We start from the raw sequence: 19,156 nt of genomic DNA, 5'->3' as shown, positions 1-19,156 counted from the left end.
TTTTTGAGGTAGGGCTTATATTACGGAGCATCCTGAAAAATCATATTAGGGCTTATTTTCAGGCTAGGTCTTATTTTCAGAGAAACAGGGTGTTGTTGTTGTTAAATATTTTTGCATAATTACCAGTGCACTAATTTTGTCACTCTTATCATGTCTATTTCTTCAGTCTCTATTACTGTAATTTCCATCTTAATGTTGTTTATTTATCTGATTTATTTGATTTATATACTGCCCTTTTAGTGGGAACACTACTCTGGATAGTTTACAAATTAAAACTCAGAACCCCATACAAGCCTAAATAACAGTCAATATGGTGATCCATAAATCAAGATCTAAAATTCATACAATGGGAAAAAGAAAGAACAAAAAAATTAAAATTAATATCAGTACCAATTGGAAAATAAGTTATAGTACACAGTGTTGTATAATTCTGTTTTCACTGGTTTCCTGTATATATAAGCAAGCATATGCTTGCAAATGGTTAGTTGTTCACAAATTTTTATGTTTGTTCATAAATTATTATCTCATCACAAATTTAAAATTAATGAGTCACTGATAATCAACAACTTTCATTTATTAAATATATTATTTGTAAGCTGATATTTAATGCTTTATATTTTTGTGAGCTTCCTCGGAGGACTATGTTTAAATTCTTGGACATTATCAACATTATATATTCCCTATACTTTTCAAGTTCTACAGTATTTTACAGCATCTTTAGTGTATGATATTGCTTAACATCTTTCTTTTTTTCTTACACAGGTTGTTGCCATAGTTATGGATATGTTTACAGATGTGGATATTTTCAAAGAAGTTGTAGAAGCATCTAAAAGAGGAATTTCAGTGTATCTTCTGCTAGATGAATCTAACTTCAGTCACTTTTTTAAGATGACAGAAAAACAGGGCTGTCAGGTCCAAAGGCTCAGAGTAAGTAATCTATTAAATGGGAGAGGAAACTGATTCATTTATATTTTATGTAACTTTTTAATTATTGCTTTAATGTTTTTTAGTTGGTTGGTTGGTTGGTTGGTTGGTTGGTTGGTTGGTTGGTTGGTTGGTTGGTTGGTTGGTTGGTTGGTTGGTGGTTGATTGATTGATTGATTGATTGATTGATTGATTGATTGATATACCACCCATTTGACAGCTAGGGCCATTCTTGGCAACTTGACCTAATCAGAACACCATAATATGTATACTATCAAGTTTAACAATGTATAATAATTAATTGATAAATAGCTTATGAATTCATTTATCATTTCACATTCAGTAAATAAATAAATAATCAGATATGTAAACAATATGTCAATACTTTCTACAAAGACAATGATGGAATTTTAGTTCATTGTAAGTAGTAAAACAACACTGAACTACAGTATGTCTATTGAGCAGTGAGACTGAGGAACACTTTCTACCAAGGGTACAAGTAGCTACCAAGCATTCAAATAGTCACTTGCCTGTTGCCTCTAGAATATAAACAGTTTTTTTGCCATGACACAGATGAAGCAAGGAAACTACTAACAGTAAACAGTTCTGGGCATATTTACATGGAAGTATGTCGCACTGTGTCCTGTGCTTTTTATGCCATAGATATAGTTTCCTGCCATGACAGGTGCTTAAGATCATTTTGTACGGTTGCAGTCCTTTCTCAACTTAGATAGGAGTAAATTCCACTAAAATAAAGTCAATTTCCTACTGAATGAGCAATGAATAGGTTCAAAACTGTAGTCCTGTTCAATCTAAACAGATTTACGTGACGATTGTGAATACAAATACGTACGATTGCACAGTTTTGTTTCATTTTGTTCCTTTTTGAGACACAGACACATTTGGAAATTGGACATAAATTAGGAGGGAGAAGGAATTTGACAGAATAGTAATGTATTGATGCTTTTCAGGCTTTTGCTACATTCCATGTCTTGGTTGATTAGAAATATAAATACAGTGGTGCCTTGACTTACGAACGTCCCTACTTACAACCATTTCGAGTTATGACAAGCTCCGGCCGCAAAATTTTGCTTCTACTTGAGACCAGAGCTTCGAGTTATGAACAGAAAAAAGGCAGGGATAAAAGGTGGGAAATTCAAATTGCTAACTGTTGGTGGTGAAGAGGCTGCTTCTTTGCAGCTCTTTCGCCCCAGCAGTTAGAGCGTGTGTGATCGGAGGAGGCTGCCTGGTAAAGGTAAGGTGCTGTTTTCTGCTTTTTAAAAAACTGTTCTGGGTCTTTTTGCAGTGTAGTTTTGGACTGGGGGGTTATGTTTCTGTGCTGTGATGGGTCTTGGGAGGTTTGTTTGTTTGTTTGTTTGGCTCCCCCCCAATTTCCAATGGGTCTTGGGGGTTTGGTTGCTTTTTGGAATGTTTTTTCCCATTTCCGATGGGTCTTGGGGGTTTGGTTGCTTTTTGGGGTTTCCCTGCCCATTTCCGATGGGTCTTGCATGTGTCCCTTGATTTCTACTTTGTTTGCTTTGCATTTCCGACCTGCTCCCTTTGCTTTCTTTGCATTTCCGATGGGTCTTGCACACTTGGTTGCTTCCCCCCCCCTTTCAGCTGGAAGGGATTAATCATGTTTCCAATGGGTCTTGCAGTGACTTTTGTTTTGTTTTGTTTTGTTATTTTTTTTTCTTCAGCCGGAACATATTAATTGCATTTCAATGCATTCCAATGGGATATGGTACTTTGACTTACGACCTTTTCGAGTTACGACCATCTTCCGGAACCAATTAAGTTCGTAAGTCGAGGCACCACTGTAGATAAAAGATGTTTGACCTGTAGGCTATTGTGTAAGTTTATAAGCTAAAATGTGTTCTAGCTAAGTTGAAGAATTTCAGTTCAAACATTTTTGGCCTGCCCACCCTGTAGGTGTCTGGTCGCTTTGTAGGGTTGTGAGTAGAGGTGGGGGTATTCTTATACGAGTATGTCCATATAGCTGAAGTTAATGAGGGTCCAGCCCCTGGAGCGGGACTGTCCACTCACATGTCCACCGCCACCGGCCCCACTCATCATTCCAATTGCTAACCAAGCGCTGTTCTCTTCCTGATTGGCAAGTCACTCCTGGCAGAGAGGGAGGATAAGTCTCCCTGCAAGGCTGCCAAATAGCTAGCCAAGCAGCACTCCGGAGTGATTGGAAGGAAGACAGGGGCCACCACAGTGGATGGTCCGGCCCCAGGGGCTAGACCTGCATGGGGATATTCACATATGAATACCCCCATCTCTTGTTGTGACTTATTGTCACCCAACAATAGTTGCCACATGTATTGATTGTGAACTTCTGAGCACACGATATTTGTTTGGCTGAAACAGAACGACTCTCAGTAGAAATTGTATTCTAGTTAAAATATTGCAGTCCATTTAAGTCCAATTGATTTCATTGCATCTTACATTGATTCAAGAAAATGTGCTTAAGATTTAGGTTTTTATTTAAAATGGTTACCTGGCTGTAAATCATACATAATACAGTTACGCTTATTCTCCAGGAAGCATGCCTAGGATGACAACCTTCATGTCTTACAGTTTTCCATGTCTTCTTATAACTGAGTAGTGTGTGATAGCCTACATATTCCAAACTAGATTATATAGATCCTGTGTTACGGAGCTTGAAAAGATAATAACTATAAATAACTACAAAATGTTCTTAAAGGAAGCACTCCAGTTTGTGCTGCATATTAAAGTTTATGACTTTTAATTCATCCTTGGGGAGCAGTTAAAGTAGATCATACCATATGATTTTCAGTTTAGAGACAGATAGAAAGTAATTTGTATCCTGTCTTGGAGCACCTCTGCACTCTGCAGCAATCCATGAATACAGAAAGTGTTAGTTGAGAAAATCTACCAAGGTCTGGTACTTTTAGAGCCTGTTACAACATGAAACATGCATACTTAAGTGACATGGGGGAGGGGGAAGGGAGGGAGGGAGGAAATAGTGTAATCCTTATATGCAATCCAAAGGCAGGAGTGAGAGTTACCCTATTATTAGAGAACTCTCCTGGTATGGATTGCAAGGTCTCTCCCAATTTTATTAGACAAAAACAAGAAGATAAACATAAAAACCAAAAGCATTGTAGAACCTAAAAGACTATTATATTTTAACACGTGATTTTGTGGATCAGCCCACTTCCTCAGGCATTAGAGTAAGACTAAATCTCAGCTCCGATTTTGAAACTTAGCCGAGGAATCTGGCACGTACATCTGGCCATTATTTTTTGAGACTTTTATGGTTTTTCTGCACTGTCCACAGCTCTGTGGTGCTCAGCATGAAAAAGACTTTTGTGGGTCAAAATCTAATTTATATTTATAATTTTATAGAGTTTTAATAAAGCTGTTACACACCCTTGCCTTCTTTAGTAACCAGTTCTCTAACTATGAGCCACTTCGTAATTCGTACTCATGGGTGAGGCCCTGCTTGTTCCTTTCTTTCTGTAAAGTTAGAGCATCAGCTGGAAGTAGCAGATATACCCCCAAGGTTGTGAAATGACTTGAGACCCATTCTTATTTCACAGCCTTTGAAATGTGCAAAACTCATTTAATCCAAAATGAAAGTAGGGATGGCCATGATAGCTTATTCCAGAATATAGTTGGCCAATCTAATTCTCCTTCATTGCTTCTCTTGTAGCTGCCTCTCTTTTATGGTTGTGGATCAAAGTAGGTTATTATTTTTCTATGAACCGTTCTAATGTGCCGAAACTGACTATTTTGTCAGTTATAATAAAAAATAACATGAGAAGAGGTGCACTGGAAGGATGAAAAAATCAGGAAATTAGCAACTATATAGGCTAGCATCACCATTGGATATGTTTGATAGATAGGAAAGTGAGTGAGTTTTTAATATGCCACTTCAAATTCTTAGCCTTTCTTCAGTCTGCCAGGAGGAGCTACTGTTGTTGCTGTAAAGCAGCTTTATTCTGTCCATGACAGGTAGGCAAAAGGAGCTGCCACGTGTAATCACAGGCCAAAGGTTGCTGAACACCTAGGATTGTGTTTGTACTGGCAGAAACTGCGAAATGCATGCTTCTGTTTCCTTTGTGGACCTGGTCACATCATGTGCAAATGTCAGGGCTGGGTGTGAAGTTCTAGGTCTAGTAGGAGATTGGCACGAACCTTGGTTCAGAGGTTTGCGCCAGTTCTTTGGATCGGCAATACAGGTCCTGCACATTCCCTTCCCCCACCCACCCTGGCCTGATCCTCCACTCACCAGCCGACGTGCGCTGGTCTTCTCTTCTCCTCTTCGGGTGTTCAACCAGTCCCAGCAGGAGTGTGTGCTTCCCTCCTCTGCCTCCTTCAACAGCCACCCAATCAAACAAGGAGGCAGGGCAGGGCTGCCTTTGAGTGGGGACTGGTCAAATGCCTGAAAAGGAGGAGGAGAGCAGCACGCGCTGCCTGGTGAGTCGAGGACCCAGCCGGGAGTGGGTGGCCAAAGGAAATGCATAGCTCCTGTGGTGCTGGTCTAATGAACCAGCACAAACCTTCAAACCAAGGTTCGTGCCCATCTCTTGTAGATGCCCATATCTAGGCATCATCTGATCCATTCACTGCAGAAGACACCGAGTACCAACTAAGTGAAGCTTCCAACCAGCAGGCGGAATTATTCTGCATAGTACGCGGTCTATCCGGAATTATTCACAGTGATTGGCCTCCTCCTGGTATCTCACCTGACCAATTTGCAGCATTTTAAAAGCTAAAGTGGAGGCCATCCACCAGGACCTAACCCCCTATTTGAAACCAGTAGATTGAGCCAAGACACCCAGTGCACTGTCTTGTCCGATGAGAATTACTTTCAGCCGGTGACGTCACTTGAGGTTGACAAGGTACTTGATTGCTGCCGTGCCACCACCTCCTGCCTTGACCCTTGCCCAGCCTGGCTAATCAAAGTGGCCAGGCCTGTGACAACTGAAAGGGCCACTGAAATAATTAATGGGTCTCTCCAGGACACACTCATTAGGCCCATTAGGATGAAACCAAACTTGGCAGCGGACAACATTTGCAATTATAGGCCTATCGCCAATGTTTCTTTCCTTAGCAAGGTTGTGGAGAGGGTGGTGGCCGATCAGCTTTAGGGTCTCTTGGATGAAACAGATGCCCTGGATCCGTTTCAGTCGGGCTTCAGGCTGTATCATGGTACAGAAACAGCATTGGTTGTCCTGCTTGATGACCTACTGAGGGAGGCCGACAGGGGCAAAATGTCCATGTTGGATCTCCTTGCTATCTCAGCTGCCTTTTATACAGTCAACCACGGTATCCCTCTGGGACGGCTTTCCGAGTTGGGGATCGGTGGCCTGGCTCTTGCCTGGCTCTGGTCCTTCTTGGAGGACTGTTCCCAGAAAGTTCAGCTTAGAGAGAATATGTATCGGCCCCGTGGGTCCTCAATTGCGGGGTGCCTCAGGGCTCGATCATCTCTCCAATGCTATTTAGTATCTATATGAGGCTTCTGGGAGGGGTCATCTGGGGGTGTGGTGCTTCATGTCATCAATATGCTGATGACAGGCAGCTCTACATCTCCTTTTTTCCAACAGCAGTGGATGCCGTTGCATCCCTTGAGCACGGCCTGGGGGCTGTACTGCAATGGATACAGAATGGACTGAGGCTGAACCTGGACAAGATGGAGGTCTTGTGGGTGGGCGCCCCTCCTATCAGTGGTTTGGGAAGCTCCCTCTCTTTGGGGGGGAGTCTCACCACAAAGAGTGAGGTTCACAGCTTGGGGGTCCATCCTGACCCAGCGCTTACCATGGAATCCCAGGTAGAGTCCATGGTCTGCACCGCCCATCTACATCTTCGGCGGATTCCCCAGCTGTGCTCCTATCTTGATGTTGGGGCACTTATCACTTTGGTCCATGCACTTGCAGTCTTGAGATTAGACTACTGTAATGCACCCTATGTGGGGCTGCCCTTGAGATTCATGCAGAAACTACAAATGGTCCACAACACGGCTGCCAGACTATTAACTGGGATGAAAAAATACCATCTTTCCCCCACTCTGGTGGCCTTACACTGGTTGCCCATTCATTTCTGCATTGACTTCAAGGTATTAATGCTTACATATAAAGCCCTAAGGTTTAGGACCTCGATACCTGGAAGAGCGCCTGCTCCCACCTAGCTGGGCGGCTGACGGGCTTGACCCCAAGAGAGGCCTGGAAGGAGAGAACTAGAAACTGGGCCTTCTCAGCAGTGGCCCCTTGCCTCTGGAACATCTTGCCCCCTGAGATTTGCCTGGAATCCTTGCTGGAAGTTTTTAAGAACAAGCTGAAGACTTGGTTCTTCAGGCAGGCCTTCCCCCCTTCCATCACTTAGCTCTCTTCTTGGACTCTGGTCATTTCTCTTTTGTTCTGATATTGTCTGTTTTCATTCTTGGTTTTATATTACTTGGACTGTAAGCCTCCCAGAGTAGATTCATTTGAAATCTAGATGGGCGGGGTAAAAGCCAAACAAACAAACAAGCAAACAATTTTGTTTGTTTAATTTAATTACATTAATTTAATTAATTTGCTTGCTTCTGTCACTGTTCAATTGCATTTGCAAATTGAATGGCAAGTGAGAGGAGCAATATATTGAGGGAGAATAGAAAATGAAAAGGTAAGCTGTCACTGCTTCCTTCCATCCATGTTTGTTGTTGCTGGTCCCCAAGTTCATTTAACTGATCTCTTTGAGCATACACACAGTGCATTACTATACCCCAACAAAAAAACAGATTGTATATTACATTATGATAAAGGCAGTTCTCTCAGCTTTTTAAAAAGGTTTTTGTTATATGTTTAAAAGATTTTATAGTATTTATATGGATGAATGCAAGGATCCCATTTTTAGGGTCCTCGTGGTATATTTTGTAAAGACAGGTTTTATGCGGACACCATTGTGTGACCCATGTGGAGAACTATTGCATTGCCATATGTGCATATATATTGATACTATGATATCACTACACTGGCCCTTTAACAGATTATAAACACGTTGCCCAATAAATTTACTCATGTAAGTAACTTATGCTCCATGTAGTAAATCATAAATTAAGATGGATCAGACATTGTTAGAGAGGTTTCCGTTGCTTAACATTTGGCTGGAATCAGTGAAGCACCATTATTTGCTGTTTTTAGATTATCAGTTGTCTTATGTATGACCCATATGTATTTAATTTATCTGAAGATGTTATATATCATTGTTCAGCAAGGTTTTTGTAAAACAAAATAAGTAACTAAGTTAAATGAAGTGAATACTGATACATGATATAACAAAGCAATTGTAAGAACAAGAACAACATTTAGAAGCCTGGAAGAATGACTACAGTATTTCATCTGGTGCTGAAAAGATCCGGATCTTGGCACCAGAAAACTTGTCGGAGGAGGTCCCATAGATGGGGCACCCCCACTGAGAAAGCTCTCTTTTTCACTCTGGCTCAAAGCCATTTTATCTCACATGTGGAGACACCTGGAGAAAAACCTCCAATGATGACTTCCACACAGAGGCATTCTAGCAGTCCTTTTGATGCATAGATACTGAGCCATGTAGAGCTTTAAAAATTAACTTTTGAACTTTGTGAGCAGAGAACAGCTAGGGGTATTCTTTAATCACTAGTGAGATAGATCCCCAACAACCACTGCCCACAAACTACATGTCATATTACAGTCCTAGTGCTCTTCTGAAAATTGTACCAGTAACATTTCTCAGACGAGTCCTGAAATGGTGCTATTTTTTTTAGAGAAGTTACACATTTCCTTGATGGTTTGGTTTAAAGTAAGATTAGAAAGAAAAATAGGAAAAGTCAGGTTTGGGAAAGCAAAGAGATTGGTTTACTGTGGCCCCCAGTGGCTTCCAAGTTGGTGCCCTTACAAGGAGTCTAAGTAATGTTACACATTTGGGGAGACTATTAATGTGTGCAGTGTGTAATGGAATTAACTGTGTGTAATGGAATAAGTTACGTTATCAATGCTAGTAACGGTAATAGTAATAACCTTATCACTGGTGCAAATGATAACTACACATGATGAGGAACATTTCTGAGTGATGTTCCAAGGCTTAAAAATGCAACTTAAGAAGTTAAATAAAGACGCATCTCTGAAGAGTGTGTCATGTGCATGCACACAAGATACTTCCCAAAACAACAACCAGTGGTCAGCTAACTTAATCATACTAAGCCAGTGCTTTAAGTCTTTATAAAAGCACAACCCTTCTAAAATTGCAAGTTTTTCCATTGTCCTGCAATTTAAAAATTCCATCAAGTATACCTGCACAAACCCTATACTTCATGCAGTCTTTAGTCCTTGCCAAGTTAACCCTGATACCTCTTCATCACTGTTTTAGTGTCTGTAACTTTTGTCATAATGGGTCTTGCTGCTCAATAAATATGCATAGAATTTACTACATAAAGAACTACATTTAAGCGTACAAAGCATCTTTAGCACCCACTCTTCATATTATGTCCTTCTTCTGGTTTTTGTTTTAAGAGGGTAACAGGATGTTGGTTGCCCATAAGCAACCCTCAAATTCAAATAGTTTGGATAGCCTTGGGGTCTAAACTCAGCTGTCTGGGCTGAAAATGCTGTGGCTAACTGCCTGGTCAGTAAACAGCAAAATGACAGCCATCCTGTTCTTGATCTTGGATGAGGATGTCAGCCTGGCTTCTGCTATAGACATCTGGTTGGATGGGGCTGGTGGGAGAGTGATCTCACGCTGCTTTGTTCACCAGACTTTCCGTGCAGCAGCAGGCAAGACTGGGGGTGGGGGTGAAATTACAGTGGTCTGTCATGATTCCATCCCTCTCACCAAGTGTCCTATTCTGGGTTTGTTAGTATCTGAAAGTGGGAATCCAGAAGAGAATAGGGATTCTGCTTGTGTACTGCCCACTCAGCTGCTCAACAGTTCCCAATCCTGAGATAGCAGAATTAGTCTTGGGAGTGTTGTTATTGTCTGTTTGGCATAATCTTCTGGTTTTAATCATCATCAGCAGCATTCTTTATTACGGTCACAGACCAGCAAGAGTATAAGAAAACAGAACATACAGAAAAAACTTCTATATGCAGTACAGTATATGTACCCTTCTTTCAAGGTGATTGCAACATTTCGTCTCTAGTTCTCATAGCAATTTAGACACTCTGTCAGTAATATAAATAGACACACCCTCTAAGCAGGACAGTAACCAATCTGTGACAATGCTAAGGCAGTGTTGTCAGGAGTGGCTCAGGACTTCATATTCTCCATGATAGACATGGGTCTGTCCCATATGGTACCTGGCTCCACTCATGCAGTGGCACACTTTGAGTCTGTTTTTCTGTATTGGAGGAGACGTTGGTGATCTGTATGTGGAGGAATTCTTTGCAGTTCTATTGTCATGGACAGGTCACTTCCTAGTGGGGTTTCCTTTTGTCTTGGCAGACAATTCTTTTGAAGTCCTGGTTGAATTCTGAATCGTGAAACATTTGGTCCTAAATGTCCCCTCCTGCAAACTAGAGGCAAACTTGCCTTCCAGTTTACCAGGGAGTGGTGGTGGTGAATCAAGTAGGACAGAGACAGAGAGACGATGGTGGAAAACTCTGAGTGAATCTGACCAAACACAGGCAAGGGGCCACTGGAAGGCCTACTCTGTGGCAGTGGGAATGGCAAAGACACCAGCATTGCACCTGCACAAAGTCATCTGGTGAATCGCTTGAATGGTCAAGAGCCTATTACAGGTTGGCTCACAAGAAGAGAACACAAACCATGCAATAGAACGGTGTGAACAATTTCCACAGCACTTTACATGCAACATTGCTCAGATCCACTATGACTTGGATGCTGTAGCTGATACAGGTCCTGTAAATGTAATTTTGGCCCCTTATTTTTCTATGTTAATGGGTAAAATTCAGTTTTTAGTAGCCTGAGAATGTGGTGAGAGCCAACACTTATCTGTTGAACGTGTGCTTTTCCTCGCTTATAAAAGCTGCCGTAGTGGGACTGGCCGAGTAGGCAGGAGCGATGAATTCCTCTCTACAGCAGGGCAGGGTCGTAATGTATTTAAAGGAGGCAGTAGTAAGATCATTTCTGAAAAGGCCCTCCTTGAAACCCGTGGAATTGTATAGTTACTGGCACATCTCTTAACATTTCATTCCTGGGGATAGTATTGAAGCATGTGGTGGCTTCTCAGCGCCAGATGAATTATCTAGATCCATTTCAGTCCAGCTTCAGGCTTGGCTATGGGACAGAGACTGCTTTGTCACCTTGATGGGTGACCCCCACCAGTAATTAAACAAGAGAGTGTGTCCCTGCCAGTTCTGTAGGACCTTTTAGCAGCTCTTAATGCTATTGGCTGTATTATCCTTCTGAGCCGTCTCTTTGAGATGGGAGTTGGAGACACTGTTTTACAGTGGCTCTGATCCTGCCTAGAAGGGAGAACTCAGAAACTGGCGCTGGGGGAAATCCTCTTCAGGGCCCTGACTGTTGGCCTTTGGTATTCCTCAGGTTTCTGTTTTGTCCTTAGTGTTATTTAATATATACCTGAAATTACTGATGGGGTTTGGGGGTTCAGCATCATCAATATGCAGATGACACTCGACTTGATCTATCCTTTCTGTCTAATGCCAGGGAAGCTATTTCGGTTCTCAATCAGTGTTTGGTGTCAGTAACGCACTAGATGAAGGTGAACAAACTGAAGCTTAATCCAGGTTCTCCTGGTAGAATAGGGAATAGGGACTCAACCTGCACTGGTTGGTGTTACACTCCCCTTGGAAATATTGGTGTGCAACTTGGATGTGCTTGTGGATTTGTCCCTGAACCTGGATGGCCAGGTGTCAGTGGTGGCCAGGGGTGCATTTGCACAGTTAAAACTAGTGTGTCAGCTGTGCCCATTCCTTGAGATGTCTGATATGGCCATCGTGACATATTCCTTAGTTACATCTTGTTTGGATTACTGTAACCTGCTCTACATGAGGCTGCCTTTGGAAAGTGTTCAGAAACTTCTGTAGGTCTAAAATGCTGCAGCCAGATGGTTAACCGGAACTGGTTCCATGGATCATGTAACTCCCTTGTTACTGCAGCTCCAGTGCCTGCTGCTCTATTTCGAGGCATAATTCAAAGTGCTGGTTTTAACCTAATAATAATCATGTATCATAAAGGCAATTCTGACTTATGGTGACACTTTTCAGGGTTTTCCAGATAGAGAACGCTCAGAAGTGGTTTACCAGTCCCTTCTTCTGGGGGCATTATGGGACTGTGCAGCTTGCCCAAGGCCTTCTTTACTCTTCTCTCTGGAGGTACAGTCTGGCTCTGCAGCCATGTACCTAAACCACAGATTTAACCTGGAAAGTCTTTGCTGTCTTGGGCCTATTGTGTTTTGTTGGTTTTTAAATGATTTTTCAACTGTTTTTATCTACTACTTGTAATGTTATATCTGTTTAATTATTTTTAACACAGTAAGAATTTATTATTTTTTAGCTTTTAATACTGTTTGTTTTAATATTGTAAGTCCACCTGCGGTTGTATTGAGGAGAAGGGCAGAATATAAATATATTTTAAATAAATTAAAAGCTATGGGTTCTTTTTCTTCTCTTAGAACAATTCAAGTACTGGCACATCATTCCTCCATTTATTTTGGTTACATAGCCAAAACTGTACTTGTCTGCAGACCTGGAGAGAGAAGTTACTAGACTTGGTGAAACCTATGAGATTTTCAAACTACAGTACAGTACAAGAAGTTTAAGGATTTTTTTTTTTCTAAAGTAGGGCAGTGGGGAATGGAAAGAAACACATTATGGACTCAGTGTGCTTAGCTGCTCTGGGTTGCTAATTGTTGTGGGTGTGGGTAGGACCTGAATGGGAGAGGAAAGAATGCTGTAACATAAAACAGGGGCATGTCAGCCTCCATAAAAACAATGAGAAAGAGCGCTCCACATTGCAACATTTGTTGCTCTTTTCATTCTAATGAATGCTTGGAAAATTATATGGTACTTAATGTTTTAAGTGCCAGGTGCTATCACCTCTTCAGTTAATTGCTGAGACACACACAGACATACCCAGCTAGAAGACCCATAAGCTGACAGGTTTCATTTTATCTTGTCTACATTGCATATTTTCAGCTTTGTGCTTTGAAATATTTGCATGTTTGAATAGCATGTATAAAGTTTGTCCTTGCTTTACTTCACCTACACATCCAAGCAGAGTTTGGAAACTGATCTTGCTAACTAGGTAACTTTAGGAGTTGTAATGCTAAAAACACCATCATTTCCATTTTAGCAAAACTATACCATCAGGATTTTGCCCAGTATGTTTTGTTTAAACCGTGTAGATTTTGGCTCAAATTCAAACTCACCTTAAGACAGTTGCTTCTTAGCTTACATGTATAGATGCACAGGCCCACATACAGGCAGATACAAACCTTCTGTTTCAACCTTCGGTGATGCCAGTAGGACTAATATAAATATTTCTATGTGCAGATAGTGTTAGTTTATTCTAGATGTGTGACTGTACTCATGCATATAGTAAGAACTGTAAAATTCCTAAAACAACATTCTTCTTTGTGGCATCTATGTATTCACACAACATGTGTTCTGCACATGTGCAGACAATACTTCGGAATGTTCCAGAGTCTAGCCTCATGTTCCAGGTGTATATAGTGTGAACCCCTCTCTGCGCATCAGTCTCTTCCTTTCCACCACAGAGAAAGATCTCTGCTTGCTCTGCAGCCTCTCTAATCTTCTTGACAGTAGACTTTTCTTCCTTCCTTGTGTTCCTCTTTGTTTTCTTGATAGTTGTTAAGTATGGAGAAAGGGGGAAATTGTTTCAGAGTTAATTTAGCATAATTTCCTTTCCCATCCCCCTTTCTCCCTCCCCACCCCACTTCCATTCTTCCTGCTCTGGAATTATTCACCACTCTTATAGCCTGCTCATCCTTGAAGCTTTGCTCTGACTGCAGATCTGAAATTCCACAGTTAGATGGCCATGCTAGTGTTTCTTTTGTTTGGGTGAAGGGCATCTTGTCCAGTCCTGCTCAATTTGCACAGGCTTTACCAAATTAACCTTTAAAAACAGGCAATCCAGGCTTCAATCTCATCTTTGGGAGCAATCCCTCTACTCTTCTGCCTCATTATCTAAAGCCCCTCAGAAAATGTCTATGCCAGGGATGGAGAAACAGCTTCCTCCCCCTCCTGAGGCAAGTGATCCATCTTCGATATCCAAGGCACCTCAAAATCTAAACCTCCAAAACTAAACACTGGCTTGCCAACTAAGAAGTGGAGGAATCAATTGTGGCAAGCCTCTTCACTCAACTCAAAGTGGCTAAAGTGCCACTCCATCACCCCATACTCTTTGGGCTCTTTCTCAGAGGAAGAACTGCCTAGTTCATCGATATGCAGCATGCAGTCATCATCTCCTAGGCTACTGACTCCAAGATTGTCATCATGAAAAAGGCACTCTCCCAAATCCTCTGGTGCTGGGGAGGATGCATAGGGTCCTTGTTTGAACTGGTTTGTTTGTTTGTTTGTTTGTTTGTTTGTTTGTTTGTTGTATTTATACCCCACCTGTCTAGTCAAACAACCACTCTAGGTGGCTTGTTGAGCTCGCCCGCTCAATCTCTCTCTACCAGAGACTTTGCATTTTATAATGATCTCATGGAGAGGATGGCTAAATCCTTACAACTTCAGGTTATTAAACCTTCCACAAAGGACTCTGTGTTTGCTAAGATCAAAAGGAATGCCAATCTTCTAATAAAACATGCTATGCTTCAGACACTAACAGACCTAAGTAACCAGTCTTGGGGGAGAAAACCATCTACCATTCCACCTACCTCTAAGAGGATTTAAAACTTCTATAGGGTTCAAGAGGATGGTGCAGATTTCTTCTTCAAACACCCTACACCAAACTCCAGCATAGTGGAAAATATGCATATGAGAATTTATAATTACCAAGCCATGATGGGGGCATATCACCAGTTCATCTGGAAATGTTTTTGTCCCCACTTACCTGAAGATAAACAATCCTTATCCCTTTCTTTCCAACAGGCGGCTTATGCACTGGCTGGTCACCAGACTCATTCTGCCCATTATGTTGCGAATTGCACGGCTAAGAGCATGGCAGAGGCTGTAAGCCTTCGTCACCATATGTGCCTTAGATCAGTGGACATATCTGAAGACCCCAGTTCCCACACTGAGGACCTCCCATTTGATAGACACGGTCTTTTCCATACCAGCAAAGATGATTTTATGCAGGACCTCCACAAGGAAAAGAATACAACTAAATGCCTGGGCTTTAATTTACAACAATCCTCACAGCCATACAAGTCCTACTGGAAATGAACCTACCATACTCACCACTACTGCCCATCAGTGGACAAACCAGTTTCAATGGCAACCTTCAATGCAGATACAATAAATACAAACAACCACTAAAGAAACAGGACAAGAAGTCTGAACAGCATCTTTGACTTTTCCCCCTCCAAGATCAACAGCATTCCGTCCCTCATCCCCCCAACTTGACCATCTTCCACGTTGGCTCCATACCTATATGATTGGTGCAACATCACCATCTACTCTTGGATACTGAACATCGTTGCTCATGGTTATGTCATCACATTCCATCACCTGCCTCCAGTGGGATGCATATGAGCTATTCTTCTATCCCCACTCCTGGAGGCAGAAGTCTCCCTCTCAGCAAAACACGCCATCCTCCAAGCCCCTCAGGAGGCCTTGCCAGATAGCTTTGACACCTGTTATTTCACTGTACCCAAGAGAGATAGCAGTCTACAACCAGTTCTAGATCTCAGACATGCCTGTGACAAACCCAGACCTACTGGGATCTGCCACACGTTAACTAAGCTGCCACCAACCATTCCCTGTAAGAAGTCACACAGACCAGGGATGGATTTTTAACCAATAAAAGAATAAGGTTTATTTAAAACAACACACAGGGAAAATAAAATGATCAGGTGAATAAGATAAAGTAACGTGGCTTAGTTTCACTCATACATGCATACAGTTTGGTTCACACAGAACCCTTAACTTGAAGCACAGACCCTGAACCTATCAGTTCTGGCTAACCAACAGACACCTGAACCTATCAGGTTGGTACTCTGACACACAGTAGTACCCTGTCTGACACACAGACTCCCACACCAGCTTCTTCTTCCCAGCTGCTGCTTCGTCACATCCCAGCGTCTGCTAACTTCACCACACAGGCTTCACATTTATATACAGTACAGCCCCTCCTCCTGATGTCCCGCCTTCCACTCCCCATAGGATGGAACTTTCCCTCCAAACCCATGACAGACAGGTAACACCAGTGCTGTATGTAACACCTCCCCTCTTTATAAGTTGTTTTGTAGGGGGAAAGCTAAGGTGCTTTTTCCCAAAAAACAACCTGGATAAAACACACAAAACAGTTATACATTCAATATCATACTTACTTATACTTACATTCTAAGTTAACCATAGCAATTAGGCATTTAAACATTTACCATATACATTACATCAATTTACCTTTATTCATACAAACCAAGTTCAAAAAACAGGTACATTTAACTTTTTGTCATCAATATATATACATAGTCCATGTTTCTTTCGCCGTCTTCATTCTTCAGGTCTTCTTGACAAGGCGTCAGCAACACAGTTCACTGACCCTCTGACCACCTTCACTTCAAAGTCATAGTCCTGTAGGTTTAAAGCCCACCTCATAAGTTTGCTATTGTGGGTTTTCATTGTCTTTAACCATTGCAGTGGTGAATGGTCAGTGCACAGAACAAAATGTCTTCCCCAGATGTAAGGCTTGGCCTTCTGGATCGCGTAGACTATGGCCAAACACTCCTTCTCCACGGTTGCCAAATGTCTCTCACCTTTCTGGAGTTTCCTACTCAGGTAGGACACTGGATGCTGGTCACCATTTTCATCCTCCTGGCAAAGAACTGCTCCTACCCCGCTGTTAGACGCATCGGTGTAGATGATGAACTCCCGGTCGAAGTCTGGAGCACGCAGCACTGGATAGTTGATGAGCGCCTCCTTCAACCTCCGGAACGCCTCCTCACAGTCGCTGGTCCACGGGATGCGGTCATCAGTCTTCTTCCTCGTCCGATCGGTCAGCGGAGCCGCAATCTCGCTAAACCTCGGGATGAACTTTCTGTAGTAGCCCACCAACCCAAGAAATGATTTGACTTTTTTCTTGGTGTTGGGTCTGGGCCAATCACGAACTGCTTCTATTTTGGCCTCTAGGGGTTTTATCACTCCTCCCCCTACCATGTGACCCAAGTATTTTGCTTCTGGGCTACCCAGCTGCAGTTTGTTCTCCTTGCAGAGCCTAGGCCAAAGCACTTCCTCCCCTGGATCAAAGTGCCTCTCCCTGCCTTCCTGGTCATCCCAATCTTTCTTTCTGACCTTTGGAGCTTGCAGGGTCTCTGCTGCTAGCTCTAGGTTTCTCTTTAGGTCTTTCCTTAAAGAGTCTATATATGTCACAACGTCTTGTGGGTCATCCTGGGTGATCTGCTCCCAATTTTGTTTGATCAAATCAAGGGGCCCTTCCACCCTTCTCCCAAATAAAAGTTCAAATGGACTGAACCCGGTACTGGCTTGTGGTACTGATCGATAAGCAAACAAAAGGGATTGCAGCTTCTGGTCCCAATTGTTTGGATTCTCTGCCAAGTAAGCCCTAATCATGCGCATTAGAGTCCCATTGAACTTCTCAGTTAACCCATTACTTTCAGGATGATAGGCAGTGGTTTCCTTGTGCCTAATTCCACAGATTTGCCATAAGCGTTTCATGAGCTTTGATGTAAATGATGCTCCCAAATCTGTGATTATTTCTGAGGCAAATCCCATCCTGGACATATACCCCACCAAGGCATCTGCCACTGTGTTAGTTTCAATGTTAGTCAAGGGTATGGCTTCAGGGTACCTCGTGGCATGGTCCACAATGGTGAGAATGAACCTGTTCCCCCTCTTTGTGGCCTTGGGCAAAGGTCCCACAATATCCACCCCTATGCATTTGAACGGAGTGTCAATCACAGGCAAAGGGCACAACTTTGCTTTGGTCCTGTCGCGGCTATTCCCCTGCCTTTGACACACATCACATTGTTTACAGAACTCCCTGATCTGCTTCCCTATGTCAGGCCAGTAAAAATTCTGTGTGATTCTCTGCTGTGTTTTGTTCACCCCTAAGTGTGCAGCAAACATGTCAGAGTGCCCCCTTTGTAAGATCATGGGGCGATACTTTTCAGGTACCACCAGCTGACTTCTGATCCCATCTCCCCCTTTTGAGATATTCCTCAGGGTCTCTCTATATAAAATCCCCTTTTTCTCCAGAAATCTCACTGGGGTTTCAGGTGTTAGCTGGGCGTCAGTCACCTGTTCAAAACACTTTTGGAGAGTGGCGTCTGCCTTTTGCTCTTGTCCAAATCTGCTGTCTGTGGTTAAGGTTTCCACCACAGCTTCTGAACTCCCCTCTGCTTCCGTCTCTGGCTCATCATTACCCCCTTGAACTGTCCCCGTGGTGGCTTGTGAGCGTGTAATCACTAGCACCCTTTTCACATGTTCAGCCAGGTCATTTCCCACGAGCACGGCTGCTGGCAGAGTCGATGAAATCGCTAGCCGCCAAACTCCCCTCCAGCCTTGAAAGTTGACAGGTACCTCCGCGACTGGCAGTGAGATTATCTGCCCCTCAATCCCTGCCACCTTCATGCTCTCATTTGGGATTACATACTCCCTAGGAATAATATCTGGATGGCACAGGGTCACCTGGGAACAAGTGTCCCGCAGCCCCCTATACTGACGGTCAAGTATTCCTACGTCCACCCCTGCTGTCTCAAACAACTGAGAATCTGTTCTCACGAGCAAGCAGCGCCTGACCTCTACAAGAGGACCATTTTCCTCAGCCTGATCAGCAGATGTAGCTGTTCCAGATTGAGTAGCCATGGCAACAGGCTCCCTCAGTGACAATGAGCCTTGCTCTTTCTGGACACAGAACACAGCTTTTGGCTTGGTTCCACTCGAATCCTGAGGCACCATTCCTTTTAGCTGCTTTAATTTCTCACACTCTGAGATTAGATGGCCCTTTCCCTGACAGAAATAACATTTTCTGGCGTATTTTGAGTCTTTCTCATCTTGTTTTGGTTTTCCCTCCAAAATCTGAGGTCTTGGTTTCATGTCTGAGGGCTTCCCTTCACCATGGGCCCCTCCCCCTTGCTGGCTTTTCCCTGGTCCCTGAGAGTACTTGCTGTAGGTTTCTT

At 42.7% G+C, this 19,156-nt stretch overlaps 1 protein-coding gene across 2 annotated transcripts in view; it reads left to right on the top strand.

Annotated features, from left to right (window-relative positions):
* FAM83B (family with sequence similarity 83 member B) overlaps positions 1–19,156 on the top strand; it is an 89,718-nt gene that overhangs the window by 52,144 nt on the left and 18,418 nt on the right. For both annotated transcript variants that reach the window (XM_073000401.2, XM_078386438.1), the window contains exon 3: positions 763–927. In XM_073000401.2, coding sequence (XP_072856502.2) covers positions 763–927 — 165 coding nt within the window. The remainder of the gene's footprint in view (positions 1–762; positions 928–19,156) is intronic.

This window comes from Pogona vitticeps, chromosome 1 (assembly GCF_051106095.1).
Source record: "Pogona vitticeps strain Pit_001003342236 chromosome 1, PviZW2.1, whole genome shotgun sequence".
NCBI classification, from domain to species: Eukaryota; Metazoa; Chordata; class Lepidosauria; order Squamata; family Agamidae; genus Pogona; species Pogona vitticeps.
The sequence above is the reverse complement of the archived record's forward strand: the minus strand, read 5'-3'. Positions and strand labels throughout refer to the sequence as shown.